This window comes from Macrotis lagotis, chromosome X, assembly GCF_037893015.1.
Source record: "Macrotis lagotis isolate mMagLag1 chromosome X, bilby.v1.9.chrom.fasta, whole genome shotgun sequence".
NCBI classification, from domain to species: Eukaryota; Metazoa; Chordata; class Mammalia; order Peramelemorphia; family Peramelidae; genus Macrotis; species Macrotis lagotis.
Window position 1 is genome coordinate 384,652,747 of NC_133666.1, and position 20,620 is coordinate 384,673,366.

At 35.6% G+C, this 20,620-nt stretch overlaps 1 protein-coding gene across 2 annotated transcripts in view; it reads right to left on the reverse strand.

Annotated features, from left to right (window-relative positions):
• The window catches only part of KDSR (3-ketodihydrosphingosine reductase), a 63,534-nt gene that overhangs the window by 8,582 nt on the left and 34,332 nt on the right, over nucleotides 1–20,620 (reverse strand). For both annotated transcript variants that reach the window (XM_074206634.1, XM_074206633.1), the window contains exons 7-9: nucleotides 14,889–14,972; nucleotides 6,088–6,171; nucleotides 3,604–3,705 (exon numbers count right to left, since the gene is read on the reverse strand). In XM_074206634.1, the coding sequence (XP_074062735.1) occupies nucleotides 3,604–3,705; nucleotides 6,088–6,171; nucleotides 14,889–14,972 (270 nt within the window). The remainder of the gene's footprint in view (nucleotides 1–3,603; nucleotides 3,706–6,087; nucleotides 6,172–14,888; nucleotides 14,973–20,620) is intronic.

Consider the following 20,620-nt stretch of genomic DNA (forward strand, 5'->3'; position numbering starts at 1 on the left):
GCTATTAATCTCAACTGCAGTCACTGCAGCCAAGAAATCCTTTTGAGGGACAACTAAGTGGTGGAATGAATAGAGTACCTACCCTGGAGACAGGAGGACCTGAGTTCAAATTTGACTTCAGACACTTAATACTTACTTAGCTGTGTGACCTTGGGCAATTCATTTAGCCCCACTGCCTTGCAAAAACAAGAAAAAAAAGAAATCTTTTTGATCTTACCTAAATTAGACCCTCATCTTTTTCCTATAAGGGTTTTCTAAAACTTCTCCTCAAACCTCTCGTATTACCTCCACCCCCTTTTCCAGCTGAGAAACTAGAGTTCAGCATGAACTTTTTTCTCCCCTTCTCTTTATTCCCAAATTCCTGGATACCATTCCTTAGTTGCTTCTTTACCTACATCTTGAATGAAGAGATGACTCTTCTCTTTACTAAGACCAACCCCCTAAATGCCCTCTTAATTCCATTCTCCAGAGACTGCACCCTCCCATCCCTGGTCTCCAGTACTTCCTCTCTCTGATCTTCAGTCTCTGTATATACTGGTTCTTTCCTGTTGCTTACAAATACCCCTCACTAGACCCTACCATTCCCCTAAGCTGTGATCCTATAGTTTTCTACCCTTTTTCTAGTTCCTTTCCTCTTGACCTTTTGCAATATAGCTTCCAACTTCATCACTCAACTGAAACCTTTCTCTCCAAAGTTACTCATAATTGTCAAACCTGATAATCTTTACTCAGTCTTCATCCCTCTCAAACTTGATCTAATAATTGACACTATTGATTATCAACTCTCTTCCTGCACACTGTATCCTCTGAGTTTTTATGACATTTTCTTGGTTCTCCTTCCAATGTGACTGTTTCTTTTTCACTTTCTTTTGCTGACTGTCCATCTATGTCATGCCCCCTAACTATGGGTAAATTCCACGACTATCCTGAAACCTCTTCTCTTCTGTGTCTTTACTTAAGCCATTTCCTCATCATATCCCCTCTGCTTTGCAGCATCTTCCTTTACTGTCTCCCTTCTCACTGTCCCATTAGAATGTAAGCTACATAAGGACAGGAACTTTCTAGCTTGATTATGTTAGGACCAGCAGCATTAGTACACAGTGCCTAACTCATGAGAGTTTAATTAATGCTCCATCTGTCGAGCTATCTACCTTTTCCAACCTGTACTCTGTACTCTGGCCTGTTTGCTATTTCTCACACATTATACACTCTCTGTATCTCTATGTTTTTATGCTGGTTGGATTTTCTTCATGTCTAAATGTTATGCCCTTTTTATCTCCATCTATTAAAATCCTCTATTTCCTTAAAAACTCAATTCAAGAACCACCTTCTTCTTGAGGGTTTCCCCTGATCCCCTTAAACTGTAAGTGCTTTGGTTCCAAAATTATCCTGCATTTATTTTCTATATTCTTATATATTTCACTTCTATCTCTGTCTCCAAGAGCCTGCCACTTAGTTGGAGTTTAATAAAATGATTGTTGATTGATAGATAGATTGAACAAAGTATTAGGGTATTAAAGACTCATTACTTTATGACTTTATAGTTTGATTCCTCTTACAAAATACCACTTGGATTTTTTTTTTTTTAGGTTTTGGCAAGGTAAACAGGGTTAAGTGGCTTGCCCAAGGCCACACAGCTAGGTAATTATTAAGTGTCTGAGACCGGATTTGAACCTAGGTACTCCTGACTCCAGGGCTGGTGCTTTATCCACTACGCCACCTAGCCGCCCACCACTTGGATTTTGAGAGACAGCTAGGTGGCACAATAGAGAGGGTCCTGTGCTTGGAACCAAGAAGATCTATGTTCAAAATGGACCTCAGATAAGTCTTTTAACTACTGTTACTACTGTCAAAGTAGCTCCTACCTGAAATTATACTTATAAAGTGCTTAGCATAGTCCTTAGTAAGTATTTCCTTCCTTCCTTCATTCCTTCCCTCCTTCCTTCACTCTGCATTATGTCCTTCCTTCCTTCTTTCCTTCCCTCCTTCCTTCCTTCTTTCACTCCTTCCTTTCTCTTTCTTTCCTCTCCATCTTTAGTGATACCACTGTGGTCTAACTTTTCTAGCTGCTTTTCCTACCTCTGGTCATCATGCATAACAACACAACTTGGAAATCAATATACTCAAAAACACTACGTTCACCATATTACTCACCATTTAAAAGAACCTATGATAGCTTACTGTTGCCTATGAGGATCAAGTTTCATCTTCTTCATCTGATTTTAACAATAATAATAGCTAGCATTTACATATGGCTTAGAATTTATGAGCCCTATAAATATTTCATCTCATTTGATTCTCACAATAACTATGGAAGGGACTATTACATTATACATCTATCGTATCATCACATCATAGTTTTTATATATATACATATATATATATGAAATCACATCTTTTAGATGGAGGAAATTAAGGCACAGAGAAATCAAGTGACTTGCTAAGGGTCATACTGTGTCTAATGCTGAATTTGAAACCAGGTTTTCCTGACTCCTCTATCCAGTGCTCTTATCCACAGGGCCACATAACTGCCAGATTTTCCAGGCACTTAATTATCTTCTCCCCATCAATGTATTTACATTAATTTTCTACTGTTCAATCTGAGTCACAGTAAAGCCAATCTCTTCTTTGTTCTCTCAATATAAATTAATTTCTAATTCTACCTTCTCTGGTGTCCTCCTTAGCCAATTACTTAAAACCAAATCTAAAAACAAAATAGTCCTTGTCCTTAAAGAATTGAATCTCCCAAGGTACATAATACAGAGTTGAATATGTAGAAGGAATTCCATACATTTTGTTGTTGCTCAATTGTTTTCAAGTGTGTCTGCTTCTTCATGACCCCATTTGGGGTTTTCTTGGCAAAAATATTGGATTGCCATTTCCCTCTCATTTTATAGATAGGGAACCTGAATCAAACAGAGTGAAGTGTTTTGCCCAGGATCACATAGCTATTAAGTGTCTGAGGCTGGACTGAACTCAGGAAGAAGAATCTTCCTGACTCCAGGACTGGGAACTCTATCCACTGTGCCACCTGGCTGCCACAGTTCATACACACTTAATGAATAATCTAAAATCATTCAGTCTATCCTTTCCCCACCCACCCAGTCCCAAAGTATATTCCAAATGGATAGAAATTCCTGTTCCCTTTTTAAAAGACTTCCAGAGAAGGGATTCCATGGCTACTCCCAGATAATCTATTCCACAGTGTCTTATAATGTTTATTAATGGTGAATTATCCCTGCCATTGCCATTACACTTTAATTTAAATCTATTTTCTCTTTTCACTATAATTTAAACCTATTTTCTCTTCATCTTTCTTTCTTTTTTTTAGGTTTTTGCAAGGCAAACAGGGTTAAGTGGCTTGCCCAAGGCCACACAGCTAGGTAATTATTAAGTGTCTGAGAATGGATTTGAACCCAGGTACTCCTGACTCCAGGGCCGGTGCTTTATCCACTATGCCACCTAGACACCTCCTCTTCATCTTTCTAATAAGAAGCCTTCATATACTGAAATGTTGCTGCTAATAATGCTTTCCTCAACCCTCTGTCCTCTAGGCTTAAAAATTAAATACTTTCTTCACCGACTGACCCATTCAGAACTTACCTGCTGGAGACCTTCTGTAATAGAAGTTACTGGTGACATTCCACAGGTCAGTGATGACAGCATGTATCCATCTGAGCCAATGGAACTATTAAAATTTCCTTGCTGGAAAAATAGAAAAGGAGTGGTTAATATCAATAGTAAATACTCCTTTCTTACTTCCCTGCTCAAATTCAAGCTGATCTTGGCTAAAGAGCAAAAATCTCTGAATTCACATTTATTGACTCCTACTTTGTTAGGCAAGTTAAGGTACGGACACATAAGCCTTTGTGCAGATAAGTCTTTGGATGGCTCTATGGATGATGTCCTAGTACAGAGAACCATTTAGGGTTACTTCAAAACATTAGGACCATTAACTCTGAATTTGAAATAAAGTAAGATAAACAACCCCTCTCCCTTATAAGTTTTAATAGTAGTCATCCTTTTGGATTTCTCTACAGAGGTGGTGAATTCCTTCTCCTCTTGAATCTTCTTCAGGTGTCCTGACATTAATCTCTCTCTCTGGTTCTCTCCTTTCTGACCAATTCTTCCCTTACAGGATTCATCCTCCAAGGCCTGCCTTCTCTATGTGCATATACCCCAAAGCTCTCCTACCTGAGCCTTCTCTTCTCTCAATAACTATACTCTTGGTGATCTCATTAGCTACCATCCACAGTGATGAAAATGACTTTCAAATCTACATATAAAGTCCTTGCCTCTCTCCTATGTTCCAGTTCCACATCACCCAATGTCTACTGTACATATTAGAGGCATTGCAAGTTCAAAACAGAACTCATTATCTTTCCTTCAAAAAATTCTACTAACTTTCCTATTCATTATTTCATGATATCTTAAAAGCACCTAGGGTAGCTTCATATCCTTATCAACTGTTCACTTTCCCTCCTTGCCACATATTCACACAAATACTCCCTCCCATTTGGAACCCACAAAATCTTAATTCTACCTTTTCAACATCTTTTCAATCCAGATCCATTTTTTTCCACTGACACAGTCTTCACTATAATTCAAGGTTTTGGCCACTTCTTATTGCAATAGTTTCCTAATTTGTCTCTTTGCCTTGTAATATCTACCTTCTCTAATCTATATTTTCACACAACTGCCAATTTGCTGTTATTAAAGTTCATGTTGGACCTTTTCACTACCCTGCTCAAAAAACTCGGTGCTTCCCTATTGCTTTAATGATAAAATAAAAATTCTTTTGTTTGGTACTTGTGTCCTTGACAACCTGGTTCTAATCCACCTTACCAGACTGATTTTTATTACTTTCTCTTAATATTCTAGTTAAACCAGCCTATTTGCTATTTTCCATTCATGGAATGTCATTTCCCCCATCATCATAGCTTTGCACAGGCTGGCCCTATTTCTAGAATGCTATCCAACTATCCTTAGGATTCCTATCTCCCTTCAAGGGGCATTTTAATTGCCACCTCCTACAAAAGACTTTTCCTGACTATTTCAAATGTTTGGCTCTTCTGAAATTACTTTGAATTTTTAAATTTTGTATTTATTTGTGTATGAACTATTTTCTCACATAGAATACAAGCTCCTGAAGGGTAGAAATTATTTTATTTTTGATTAAATGCTTATCTATTATATCATCTGACACAGAGTAGATACATAATAAGTATTTATTGAATGGTATATTACAAAGAATTCTGGATTTGAACATAAGGGACATGGATTTAAGTCCCAACCAGCTTTACCCCTTGGGCAAATCACTTAGCCTCTTTAGGCTTCCTCAACTATAAAATAAGGTTGGATTAGATGACTTCTAAGGTTCTTTCAACCTTAAATCTATGATCTTATTATTCTAAAAGCCTGAATAACTCATAACTATTTTCTTATCAATTTCACTGTCTTAATTCTGGTTAACTCAAGTCCAAAATAATTTGATAGTTACATCACTGTAAATAAACCTTTTATTAATAGTGAACTAGCATTACTTTTTTAGAAAAAACATCTGCCAAAAGAAATTTATGAAATACCCTGAAAATTCATTACATATTATAATTACTAATTAACATTCAGGAAAACAGTAATGGACAACAGGAGGAAGAAAAAGACAGTAGACTCCTGATGAGTTAAATAGGATAGTAAACCTCTGAATAATAAAAAAAAGTTGTCCTAAGAAGGAAGAAGCTGACACCTAACATAGATATTTATCATTTATAATAGTATGATTTTTAAGACTCATATAATATTCATGTTTATAATAATGCAATAATCTTTTTAATGAACTTGAAATCTCTAAGAATTATACTAGTTAACTTGCTTTCAATTCTGTTATTAGTTATCAGAATATTTGAGAGAGAAAAAGAATGATATTTGATATTAAACATTATGAATTCTATTCACTTAATAAATTCAACCAGTTACATTAAAAACTACATACAATTATTGTTTATGTTTTTAAATAAGCTTGGGGTATATTAATTATGTGGTACTGCCAACCCAAGAAAAGAAGAAAAAAATAGAGATTTTACTTACTGTGGCATCTTTGACTATTTGTTTTGCCACCTGTTCTGGTTTGCAAAGTGATGAGGTCTCTGAAATAAGTTGAGTTTCTAAAGGCTTAGGAAGAAGAAATGTATCAATATCATTGTAATGTTAATTAAATTAAGAGTTGAGTTTACTCTTTCTGGAGAAAGAATTTTCCAATTATTTTAATGTTCTTATTTTGATTAAGTTCTCATATTCAAGGAGAGGTCTGAAATTTATTGGTGTCTTCTATAGTGATAGTAACACTCAGTAAAATTCAGGTAATATAAAAGCTCAACTTTCTATAGGGTACCTATTTTCTGACCAAACTTGGAGAGGAAATACATTTGTGCCTGTAATAGAAAATGTCCTTCTCTGGATCTTCCCCTCAGCCTGTCAATTGACAGCTTCTAAACTATATCTTACAAACACTGAGTTCATGGCATATTAAATACCAATTTTCCTCTGAAGACATTAAGACTTATTAAGCATTCCTACAAAATAGCAAGGAAAACTACATAAATTTCAAAATATAAAGTATTAAGGACCATTCACTCCAGAAGTTACATCAAAAAAATCAATAGAGTTGAGTCTAGATTCTGATACCTATGAGTTATTTGATTATAATCAGCTAATTTAATCTCATCAGACCTTGGACCAAGGGTAGGTTGGACTTTGTGACTTAGAAAGGTTTGTCTAAATATTAGCAGTAAGGTTCTGATCCTCTTCAAATATGAATAGGCTTGGATTACAGTCTGTTGGACCCTAACAAGATGAAGACTTCAGTAAAGAGTCAAGTCAGGATCAGTCCAAGGAATGCTAGTGCAATCTTAGGAAGCAGGTGGTGGTGGTGGTGGGGTCTTCTTACAAATCTCTAATCAGTCCAAAGGAAACTAGTATTAATCCTATTCCCATAGAAAATTGATGAACAGATAACCTAATAATGAGATGACAAATATAAAGCACTTTGCCCAACAAAGTATTACTTAAATACTAGCTATCTATATTGGGTCACATTCTTCCAGTCAAGCAGCTTGATTTAATATATTCACTAGGTTGGCTAAGTGGGTTAAAAACGCTGAACTTGGGAGTCAGGAAAATCTGAGTTCAAATTTGACATTAGTGTCTGTGATCTTGAACAAGTCACTGGATGGTGCAGAACTTTGGACCTGAAGTCCCAAACATTTTGTATGACTTTGGACAAGTCACATAGCTGTTGTGTGCCTCAGTTTCCTAAACCTTGCCCCCAAAAAATGATTGTTTAAAACTACTGTTGTAGTTGGAAAAATAAATAAATAAAATAATAAAAAATTATATTTCAAAAACAATAAATAATTGAGCCTTTGATGGTATAAAATGGGATTGCCAAAAACACCTACCTCCAAATTGTGTGAATCAGTTGAATTCTTTAGCTCTTTGTAAACCTTAAAATGCTTTTTAAATATAAAATGAGGAAAATAATAAGACCTATTTTACAGGATTGCTGTGAGGATCAAATGTGATAGCAATGTAAAAACTCTGTAACCCTAAAGCTCTATCTATAGTCTCATGCCTCAAAACTTCAAGCTCAAATATTCTTTTCCCAAGGACTATTAGCTTATCAGGATTGAAAGAGATCTCAGAAATTATCTGATCTAACCCATGTCTGAAAAGGTCACCTTGAAATGACCAAGGTTATTGAGATAAAATGTTTGTATGAGGAAAAAAACAAAAACAAAAAACAAACTACTAAAACTAGGGATGTTTGCAATTGTTTTATTTCTGGCATGAGAATCAATCTGATGAAATTATGTATAAGAATAAGGGCATTTGAAACAGAAAGGCCCAATACAAACCTTAAGGGACACATACTATTAAACCATACTGTGCTAAACTCTCAAAAGCAGCTGCATTTTATAATTAAAGATAGCTGCATCATTTGAACAACAAGGTACTTTATGAAAGTGTTTGAAAAAGAAAAGCCAAGTCACAGGCTTTAGGTTAACAATTCCTGAGATTCAGAAATCAGACTATGATTCAAAAATTGGTTCTTTGGAGGGTATGCCAATTTTTTTTTTAGATCCCTAGCACTACAGAGTTAATTAGTTCTCTAGCACATACTAGTGGTCATTGAGTTAGTTAACTAATTAAAAAAACTAATGACTCTTGAGGTAGTTAACTAGTTCTCTAGCACACACTAGTGGCTATGGAACTAGTTTACTAGTTCTCTAACAAGTATTAGAGGTGGTGCCTCCCCAAGTTCAGGGGCCCCCTAAGGGTCCAATGGCAACATTTTCCTGGGGAAAAGGAACCCCATTTAAAGATTCATCCTAGAGGCTGAGTAAAAATGAAACCATCATGCATTGTTATCCCCACTCCAGGAAAAAAAGTATATTTACCCAGTGTTATAAATCTGCTTAGCAGAGTTTCTCTAAAAACAGATTAATCTGTTCTACTCTTAAGACAAGACATCTGGCTTAAATTTAAATGAAAGAAAGAGAAAGGGACAGAGACCAGAGAGAGAGAGAGAGAGAGAGAGAGAGACATTAAGAGAAAGAGAAACAGAGACAGAGAAACACAGAAAAAAAAACAACTTCTAAAATATAAATAAATCTTACAAATGCTGAATCCACATATTAAATTCCAGTTTTCTTCTGAAGACCTTAAGACTTATTAAACATTCCTCAAAATAGCATGGAAATTGTCATAAATTTCATAATTTAGAGTGGTAAGGACCAACCACTCCAGAAATAACATGGTATATTTAAAAAAATCAACAAAGTTGGAGTCTTGGCTCTGATACTTACTAGTATTTGATTACAATCACCTTTAACTCTCTAAACTCCAATTTCCTCATCTATAATACTAGAATGACAATATTTCACTGCCAACTTCAAGAGGATGCTGTGAGAACTTTTCTCACAATTTTAACTCTTTTTAAATTACAAAACACAAAATAATTATTAAATATTAAAGCATTTTTTCACTAGAGAAATAACACTGCATTTCTAATCTCATCAGATACAGACTGGATTTTTATAATACTTTACAAAACACTTTCTTATAGCCACCAGATTAGGAAGATATTAAATGAATTATTGTTTTGTTTTGTTTTTTCTTGAGGCTCAAGAAGACTAAGTGGTTTAGTCACTTAATTAGTAAATGTCAGAGTGTGGACTGGAGCCTAGGTCTTTTGATTCAAATATTGGGGGTTTTCTTCTTTCATTATAACACATAGGTTGGGAATGAGGGACAATTTAGAACCATTAGATAATAAGTGAAATCATAAAAGAACTAGATAGTTTTATCCTATTCATAAACAAACTATTGCATTTTTAAGAAAAAAAATGGACTATCTAGAATTCCCAATATAAATTCCAAGAAATCTAAAGGATTCTAGGCAATCTGTAAACTGAAGGCAAAGAATCCATCCAAAAGGTGGCCAGACATACTAGCTAATCTTAAAGTGACATAAGAACACTTTACAATCTACTATGATCCTTTCTAATATTACATTAAATTTATATTAGGTAAAGAGGTTATCAGATTGTTTTTTGTCAGTCCACTGTGCTACACAGCTGTCCCCTTGTAATCCTTTGTATTTTATGTTATGCACATAAAAACATTATTCAAAGAAGGGATTCATAGGCTCCACTAGATTGCCAAGTGTTGGATGTATTGGAAAAATAAATAAAATATTTAAAAATTCTATTTAAAAAACAATAAATTGATGCCTTTGATGGTTTAAAAAATTATCAGAAATGTGGATGACTAGCTAGTTTTCCTTCTTCTCTGACATGGTCCTTTAAGTCTGAAGGGCCACTCCTCACTCCCTTCTGTCCTTTAGGAAACAGTTCAAATTTCCCTTCTTACATGAGCCCTTTCCTGATGCCTCTGTCCTTATTGCTCTCTCTCCAGCTGGAAATGACTTTGTAGTATTTTATATTACTGATGCTAGCCATTATAAAGAGCTGATTGATTTAAGGTGCAGAATGAGACATAAATATTTTTGTATACCATTATAGAAAGGATTATATTTTGTTTGAGATTTTAAGAATGCATACTTTGCATATTTGTTAGAAGGAATTTTTTTTTAATGAGGAAAGACAATATATTTGCTATTTTTTTTAAAAAGAAAAAGATCAGGTAGTGCTCAGATGTGTGTTAGAAGTCTGGAAATTCTCTGTGCAGTTGAGGCAAAGTGGAGGCAGACATTTTTGTGCCCCTTCTTATGTAACACTACTAATAAGTTGAAGTTATCAGATACTATGCTGTGTGTATGTATGTGTGTGTATGTGTGTGTGTGTGTGTGTGTGTGTGTGTGTGTGTGTGTGTGTGTCTGTGCACCCATGCTGTTGTTCAATCATTTCAGTTGTATCTGACTCATTGTGGAACCATTTGGGCTTTCTTGGCAAAGACACTAACTGGAATGGGTTTCCATTTCCTTCTCCAGTTCATTTTACAGATGAGGAAATGGGGGCAAACAGGGTTAAGTGACTTGCCCAGGGTCACACAGCTAGGAAGTTTATGAGGCTGGAACTGAACTTGAGAAGATGAGTCTTCCTGACTTCTGTCTAGCACTCTATCCTGATGAATGGTAACTCTGGATGAATTAATCAAAGTTCAGGTTCAGGTGCACTCTAAGACAGGAATTCTTAACCTGGGGTCCACCAGTTCCCAAAGGAGAGGGGAATCAATGGCAAGATTTAATAAAGTTTGCAAATTTAAAAAATATTTTGGGAACTGAATTTCAATAAAATTGATTTCCTTTGTAAATTTTTTTTTTTTTTGGTAAGGCAATTGGGTTTAAGTGACTTCAGGGTCACACACCTAGTAAGTGTCAAGTATATGAGGCCACATTTGAATTCATGTTCTCTGGCTCTAGGACTGGTGCTCTATCCACTGTGCTACACAGTTGCCCCTTTGTAATCTTTTGTATTTTATTTTATGCACTTAAAAACATTACTTGATTGCCAAAGGAGTTCAAGATGCAAAAACAGGTTAAGACCCCTGGTCTAGGGGCAGCTAGGTGGCACAGTGGAAAGAGTGCCAGCCCTGGAATCAGGAGGACCTGAGTTCAAATCCAGCCTCAGACACTTAATAATTGCCTAGCTGTGTGACCTTGGGCAAGCCACTCTTAGCCCCAATGCCTTAAATAATTTTTTTTTAAAAGACCCCTGGTACAGAGGAGAGTCAGCCAGCCTTAGAGCTAGGGATGACTTGGGTTTCAAGTCATGCCTCTGATAGACAACTGGCAATATAATGATGGCCAAATCATTTTACTTCTCAGTGACCCAGGGAACCCTCTACAATGAAGTTACAAAGCTAGCATTGACCTGTGCCCACACACGTATGTATTATGCATTCATGTATGTATATATAGACACATATACATGCATGCATGCATATTCTCTCCCATCCATCATGACAATCATGGCAAATATATCCATTCAACAAATATGTGAATATATAGCATAGTAATAACACATTTATAAATATATTTACTATTTTAAAATTTCTGTCCTCACAACAAACATATGAGGAAGGCAGTGTATTATTATCTCCATTTTACAGACTGGGGAAACTGAGGTACAGAGAAGTTAGGTAATTGACCCATGGTCACAAAATAAGTTTAGGCATGAGTCATTGTCCAAGATGTTTCAGTGATCTACCAGAAGAATAAGACCTGATGCCTGCTCTGAAGGAGTTTAAAGTCTAGTAGTGAGAATGTGATGTATATATATATAAATATTAATACATTATGTGAAAATACAATAAAAATGCATAAAATACTATGAGAATTCAGAAAGGGAGAGTTTACTTCTGGCTAAGAGTATGGAGGAAGGGGCATGTGAACCAGGTCTTAAAGGATGGAGAGGAATCAAACAGAGATGAAGAAAAGACATTCTATGGTTGCTGTTCAATCACATCTGGTTCCTTGTAACTTGTGTCCATAGATTTTTTTTCTTGGCAGGGACACTGGAGTGTGTCATTTCCTTCTCCAATGTGCCCCCATTTTATAGATGAGGAGATGAGGCAAACAGATGGTCACACAGCTAGTTATGGGTCTGAGGTCACATTTGAACTTAGATCTTCCTGATTTCAAGCCTGGTGATCTACACCATCCAACTTCCCAAGAAAGGACAACCTAGTCTAAAACAAGAACATTAACAAAATCACAGAACTGGGAAAATTGAGATGTGCATTCATGGACAGCAATAATAGTATGATTAAAGTTTAAAGGGCAAAAAGAAGGAGTGAGAAAATGAAGCTGAATAGAAAAAAAAAAGGGCCAATTCAGGAAGATCCTGAGTAGGTTCTCTCTTTTAGGACTTTATTCTACAGGCAATGGGGAGTCATTGAAGGTTTATAATTTCAAGAAGGCTTTGACAGGTTTGGATTAAAAAGATTAGAATTAAATTAAAAAGAACAATGTGATTAAAATATGTAGGACAGGATGCCCTGAGAGAGACCAGTCAGCAGGTTATAAAGGTGATCCAGATGAGGTAGCAGGAGCCTTAAATCAACCTGGTAGGCAGGAGAATGACAAGGACTGTGGTGGAGAAAAGAGAAAGCCCCATCCTGGGTTTGTGATCATGGGAAATTTCCTTCATCTCTCTCAGAACTTTGGTTTCTTTTCTTCTAAAACAGGGATAGCAATACCTGCACTACCTACCAGAGAGTGATCATGAGAAAAGTGCTTTTCAGGACTTTGAGTGCTACAAAAATGTGAATTTGGAAGCTGTAATGGGCAGGATTTGGTCATTGGACCACCTTGCTACTGAAGGGCAAGGTGGCTACCCTAATTGGGGCAGTGAGAAGGAGAAGCAGGTTAAAAGACAAGACTGAAATGGGAGCCACCTCTCTTATACAGAGGCAGCAGAGGAGACTCCCCGAGCAAATAAAATAACCAAATGAGAGTCTAGGAGAGAGAGAGAGACAAAAGAATAGGCCACAAATCTGAAATCTAGGGAACCTTTGTTTTTGAGAGTGAGAAGAGAAAGAGGAACCAGAGGAGACAGTGAAGAAACAACTCAGATAAGAGAAGAAAACCTGGAGAATTCAACATTACTGGAGTCCAATGGAGCAACAGAATGTCAAAAGTAGCAAAGTGATGAACAAGAGACAGATCAGCCCTTTGAAAGTTCTGAACAAACAAATATTTTATTTGATTCACCAAGCACTTAATAGAGGTCTGTCTGTACAGGTTCCAGAAATAAAAAAAAATCCAGAACCAAAACAGTCCCTGCTCTCAAAGACTACATATGCTAAGAGAAATGTAAATGTACCCAAAGAACTACAAAGAAAGTAATTCAAGAAGGAAAAGAGTACTAAGATTGGAAGAGATGGGGGGAGTAATCAGAGAGGAAGTGATATCTGAACTGAGCCTGAAGATAAGGATCCCAAGGGGCCCCTGGGAAGAGGCTGCATTCCAGGGAAGTAGATCCTTGGTCAAAAGCATCCAGGCAGGAGATGGAAAGTCAGTGTTAGGGAGTGACTAGTAATCCTGTTTGCCAGGAAAGGATTGTTCATGAAAGGGAAAGTATGAAATAATGCAGAAAAATGTGGAGGGCATGAAATGTCAACATGAGGAGTTGGTAATTTTTCCTAAAAACTTTGACTTAATCCTAAACCTTTTTTAGGAAGATTTTTTTCTGTATTTTTTTGTATTTTTTTTCAATTACATGTAAAGATAGCTTTCAACATTCATTTTTTATAAGATTTTGAGTTACACATTTTTCTCCCTTCTCTCTCTCCCCTCCCCAATATAAGTAATCTGATACAAAATATTAAACATTTCCACATTAGTCATATTGTAAACGATTCAGAACAAAAGGGAAAATACTTGAAAAAGAAAAACAAAAGACATATTTTAAAAAGTGAAAATAAGAGGCAGTAGACAGTGTAGTAAATAGAACACTAATCCTGGGGTCAGAAGGACTTGAGTTCAAACCCAGCCTGAGACATTTGATACTTACTAGCTGTGTGACCTTCAGCAAGTCACTTAACCCCATTGCCTCACCCCCCCCCCAAAAAAAGTAAAAATAGTATGCCTTGATCTGAATTCAGACTCCATAGTTATTTTTCTATATGTGGATGGCATTAGGAAGATTATTTTTAGCAGCTGTGTTGAAGAGAGGAAAAACTGAAAATGTAGGGGATATTATAGAAAAGTTGACAAGATGTAGCAAATGATTGGATTTTGGTGGGGGTGTGGTATAGGAGGGGCCAAAAACAACTCAGAAGTTAAGGTGATCAGGGGAATTTAGTGTCCTCATCAGAAATCAGAATCTTTGGAGAAAGGGCAGGTTTTTCAACTAATCTTTCAATATATATAAAAATATTGAAAAATAAATAAAACATTTCAATATATAAAGAACCAAATAAAAGGAATAGATATGAAATTGTGAACTACAGTTTGAAATTTTTTTGGAAAATATTAAAATTGACAAGGTAGTAACAAAATGGCTCTATGTCCCTTCCTGAATTTCTTTTTGTTTTCTGCTGTTTTTGTTGTTATTGATTTTTATCAAGTAAAAATGATTTTTCCCCATCTCTATCACTACCAGATAAAACAAAAAGCAATGCTTTTTGTTTTTTTTAATCAACCATGTAAATATAGAATTATGGAAAGATAGATCAAAAGCAGTGCATATGACTTGCTTAAGGTCACACAACTAGGAACCATCTGAGGCTGAATTTGAACTCAGATCTTCCTGATTCTAGGCCTGAAACTCTATCCACCAGGCCACCTCCCTGTCAAAAAAAACAGTGTCTGCAGGACAATATCAAAAGACATACCCCCAAAAGTAAATAGCTGTAAATATTACCTTTGTTTTCTTTTCCTCTGCAAAACCTGGGGTATCTGTATCTGGTGGATAGGCAATTGTTATATAGATGTTATATGGCTTCACCTGCATTTTAAAAGACATCAATCATAAGTAAACAGAATATAGTTTTCCAAGTTACATGCTGATTTTCATATGCCATACTGAAATAAAATAAATATGAGATTCTCAAATGATATTCAAGGTTTACAATTTTAGAACTTGGCACTGCTTAACCAAGGTGCCAACTTCTCTATGAGGTTCATTCTGGACAGGATTATAGTAATAGTCATCATCTGGTACTCTCATTCTAAGTTGTTTTTTTTTTTTTTACAGAAAACAACAGTCCCAATGTACTGAAAAATCACCTTTTGCCAAAACCTCTTTGAAACTCATCAATCCCATTTCCATTCAAGGAGAAATCCAAAGATGGAGAAGGTGATTCAGCCATCATGGAATTTAAAAGAAAACACATGCACAAAATATAAGGCTCACATCCATATGTAAAACCATATTCCTTCCAACCTCACCTCTCCCTTCCCTGAAACCAGATAGTAACACTGCCCACTCACACTTCCCTCCCTGACAATATGTTGGTTTCTGAGACTAGCTTTTCCCCTACACAACTGCTCCTAATTATCATTTTAACCTCATTTACCTATATAAAAAAAATTAGAGAATGAAATAATTACGTCTCAGTCTTCATTGCCAAGGGAATAGCTCTTGCAGAAAAACAAGCTAGATAGGACACACCTGTAGTTTCTACTACTAGGGAAGACTTGAGCTAATGCTTAAACTGGGAGTTCTGAGCTAAAGTGGATTAAAAATGGAGCAGTAATCCAAACTAAGACCAATAGCAATGTGGTAAGTCCTCAGAAGCAGAGAACCAGGCTGCTTAAGGGGGGCAAACTAGCCCAGGTCTTAATTGTAATGGGTTTGAACTTCTTCAACAGTTAGCAGTGGATTTTTGCCTTGGTGTCTACTGTGCTTCCAAACCAGCCTTCCCCCAGCCCCCCAAAAGGAAAAGAAAATCTGATTACTGCATGCTACTGATCAAAGGAAGAGGCAGCAAGTTATGATAAAAATTACTAAAAAGGGAACTGGCCAAAAACCTTTGAATTCTAATTTAATTCCAATAAATTTTTTTGAAAAATCAACCACTAGATGTATAGGATTGTGGAAACATAGCTTGAATGCAACTCATATACAAGTCAATTAGTCTCTCTGAAGCTTCTTTTTTCTTATCTGGAAAATGGGCATTTTAAAAGACAGCAATAATAAGTAAACAAAATACAGTTTTCCAAGTTACATGTTGATTTTCATATGTCATACAGAAATAAAATAAATGAGATTCTCAAATGATACTCAAAGTTTACAATTTAAGAACTTAGCACTGCTTAACCAACTTCTTCAGTGGGTTAAAGTTAGAATCAAATGAGATAACACAACTAAAGTACTTTGTAAATCTGAAAGTACTATATAATTGCCAAGCATTGTTATTGTTGATGTTTTTATTATTGCATCATTGTAAGTTATTATAGGTACATTTCCCATGTGCCTCTTGTTGATTCATAGACACTCATTGGTACACTTCCACCCCTGAACATGTTTCCAGGGTCATATACTCATCATTCAATACCTCTTCCTCAGAGTAAAACCCTAGACCTCAAAGACAATTTCTTCCACACATTCTTGAGGCAATCCTACAGAATAGAAAAGCATATACTATTATAACCTTTACTGATTTTCCTGACCGAAAGGTCTCCTAGTTGTTCTTCTTCTATGGAATATATTACTTAAACTGCCTCAATTCAATAAGATACTCCTTTTCTAAGAATTTTCACTACAAATTGAATCTTCACACTTTGCATATCTAAATGGATGCATATGAAAAAAGTATTTTGTCAAGTATTTAAAATATGCTAAGCACTGTTTTTAAGGAATGAAAATACCAAAAAGAAATCAAATTGAGAAGTTCCCTGTCTTCAAGAAATGTATAGGGTAGCTAGGTGGCACAGTGGATAGAACACTGACCCTGGAGTCAGGAGTACCTGAGCTCAAATCCGGCCTCAGACACTTAATAATTACCTAGCTGTGTGACCCTGGGCAAGCCACTTAACCCCATTGCCTTGTAACCCTCCCCCATCCCCCCCAAAAGAAATTTATATATTTTTTTGCAAGGTAATTGGGGTTAAGTGACTTACCCTTTGAATTCCACTTTAATTCCATTAAGATTAGATTTATCTGAGATTAAATTTGAATGCAGATCCTCCCACCTCCAGGGCCAGTGCTCTAACCATTGAACACCTAGCAGCCCCAGAATCTTACATTCTAATAGAAGGGAGGGTATAAAGGGGCCTGGGCCTGAAAATGGCCTGACTAAAGGTGAGAAGGCATAATCCTCGGCAGTATAAAACCAGGTGATTTAGGATCTCATAGGTAGGCTTTCTAGTGGTCTAGCATGAAGAGCGGAAAATGGCCAGAAACAAAAATATATATATAAGCTATATTAGTCCTCTAATAGTTTATTTTTTTTAATTTGTTTAACCTGAAGCCAAAGAGAAATTTTAAAGAATAAGTTTGGCTCCAAAGAAAAGTGTTGTTTTTCAAATTATGTTAATTAATTTTGCTGAATTTTTTCTTTTTATAATTTTTTTATTATTCTAATGCTGAATGAAATGAGCAGACATTGTATGCATTAACAGCAACATCATGAAATTATCAACTGTGATGGATGCAGTTCCTCTCAGTTCAGTGACCAAGGATAATCCTGAAAGACCTGTTTATAGAAAATGTTACACAAATCCAGAGGAAAAAGTATGAATTCTGAATGCAGAGCAAAGCATAGTATGTTCATCTTTTAACACTTGTTTATGTTATTTCTTTCTCTTTCATTCCCCCATCCCTTAGTTCTAATTCTTCTTTCACAAAATGACTAATAAAGAAACATGTTAAAACATGATAGTACATGTACAATCTATAGCAGATTGTTCACTGCTAGGCGAAATATGGAGGGAAGGAAGGGAAGTAGATGGAACTCAAAAGCCTTCAAAACGACAAAGGTTGAAAATTATCTTTGCATGTAATTCAAAAAATAAAATTAAAAATTTTGTTAAAAAAAAAGAAAAAATTCTTTGTTAAAAGGGATGGCTCTATAGGAGAGGGAAAGAGGATAAGAACAAAAAAATCTAAATGATATAAAGACAAAAGATATCCATAAAAAATCTATTTTTTAAAAAAGAACTGAGCATAAGTCAGAAAGTGAAAGAAAATTTTATTTACTTCCTAAAACATGAGATAAGAATTAAGGGGGCAGGGACAGAGATTCCAGAAAGAAAAGATAAAGGAACAAGGAAAATTAGATAAAAAAAAGACACCCCTTCTCTGAGTCTGAGTTAATTTATCTGCTTAAAAAGATGGTGGTATTGGGAGAAGGGAGTCAAGTTTGAAAGTTCTATACAGTTCTAAAATTCTCAAGTTCATCCTGCTTCACAGAGAAAATACCCTACTTGGGCATCTCATTGCCCCAGCAGTGACTTGCTTCCTCAAGTTACAATATTCTAGGTTACCACTGTGATCTCTTCATTCAAAGTCTTTATTATTTTTTCATTCTGTGAAATTCTTGCCAGTGTCCTTCCATATAACCAGTGCAGAAGAATTATTCAATATATTAGAGACTTTCCTCTGGTTCTTCGGATATTCTGAAGTTACCGAATATAACGTTTTACAGCCCAAGTATCTCTCATTCTCTCTATGGGACCAGTCCATTTCTCTTCTCATCCCAAATGACCTCAATGAAATCTTCTACACCATTTCTTATTACAATATAACAAACACAAAAGCTCAGAGGGGAAAGGGACTTCCAGACTGTCACTAAAAAAAACCCAAACCCTCATTTTACAACATATTTGAAAAGTTTTCATCACTCACAATGTCATGGCCTATTTATATCTACCATGCTTCTTTCCAGTCTCTTCTGAGTCACTTGAATATTTTATTCCTTTGAGAAAAATGCTGTTCCATGATTCACAGCTACAAAAAGCCACATCAGTAAACAATTTCAATATTACTAGAGTTGATGATCATCAGTGTGAGTACTTTTGCTATCAGCACAAATTAACATCTTTCTCAGTGAATGATCTTTAAAGAGTCACTATGGCCAATACAGTCATGCCTTGTGGCCAACTTCTTCAAGTGAAAGTAGGCGGGTGCTAGGATGACAAGATTTAAATCTGACACTAGACTCAAATAGTAGCATCTCCCAGATTTTGCAATCCACAGGTGTATCCTTCAAGAAATCAGGGTCAATTCCACATGAAAGTGAAAGCACCAAAGCAAAAAAAATCAGGGGAGATAGGAATATTGGTGTTAGAGATGGCTTTTGGCAACAGGATAGTTATCTAGATGTCAGCTGGCCTGGTCTCTTCTTCCTACTCAACTCTGGGCCTAAAGCATGGTCTAAATGCAATTCTTGTCCAAGTGATGTATGTTAATGGATTCATTAATTCTGCTGTCTGTCCTGTCACATCCCATAATCTGAGCAATATACATTGTTCATCCTCTTTGTCTTTCCTCTGTGGATAGCTAAATCCACAACATTTCAAAAATGATTACAAATTTCATTGATGAAGTATTGAAGTGTTCTGGGGTTTAATGTTATTAGCAAAATATCATCTGTGAATAAAAGCAAAAGAGAAATCCTTTTGTTTAGAGTCTACATAAGACATGAATCCTGGCAGGGATAAACACCTTAGGTGTTTTCCTGATTTTTTGCTACAACTGAGCAGGAGGTCATTGTCTAGTCACTTGTCTTATTTTAAATTAAATATTTTAAATATGTGCATGACAGTTTTTTTTTGAAGGAGATCATTTAAAAGCAGTATTTTCTTCTATGAAAAAAATAAAATGGGGAGGCTAGGTGATGCAGTGGACAGAGCACTGGCCCTGGAGTCAGGAGTACCTGAATTCAAATCTGGCCTCAGACACTTAATAATTACCTTAGTTATGTGGCATTGGGCAAACCACTTAACCCCATTGCCTTGCAAAACCCTACAAAAAAAAATAAAATAAAATATTTTTCAGTATATTTTGCAGACCTTTGGATGAGTGTTATAACTATATAAAAATGTGGTCTAGTATAAAAAATCATCAGCAAAAGTCTGGATGTTCCCTTCATCAAAAATAGCCTCAAAGAATGCAGTTCTTTCTCAACCTAAGGAAGCAGACATATGAAATAGCAATAGCTAATACATTCTCAATGACTTTTTATTTAGTAAAAGCATATTCTTGTTTTTATTTTCTTAGAATCTGTGAGAAATATTTAAATAAATTTCTAAGTGTCTTTAAAAGTATGTCATTTCCAGCATATTATTATTTTGAAGTCAAGTCTAGGCAATCACTATCATTTGCTCACATGATATGTTGTGTGGAGGTGTTTCTATTATTATCAATGAAAATAGATTACAACAGGAATTCTGGCAGACTTATATCAGTTTGTTATTCTCCCTCAAGTTTCATGTACAAAGCTTTTAGGGATGTTCTGGCTTAGTTGAAGTTCATACCATACTTTCTATAGCTTTGCCTTTTCTTCAATTACTTTTCAGTGTTTTGCATAATGATAACAAAAAGCATCTTCTACCATTCTCCATTTTTTCATGTATATGTGCTTTAAAGTATGCAAAGCAAATTATAAAGATTGTTTCATTGTTATGTATGAACATATTTTTGGCTAAAAT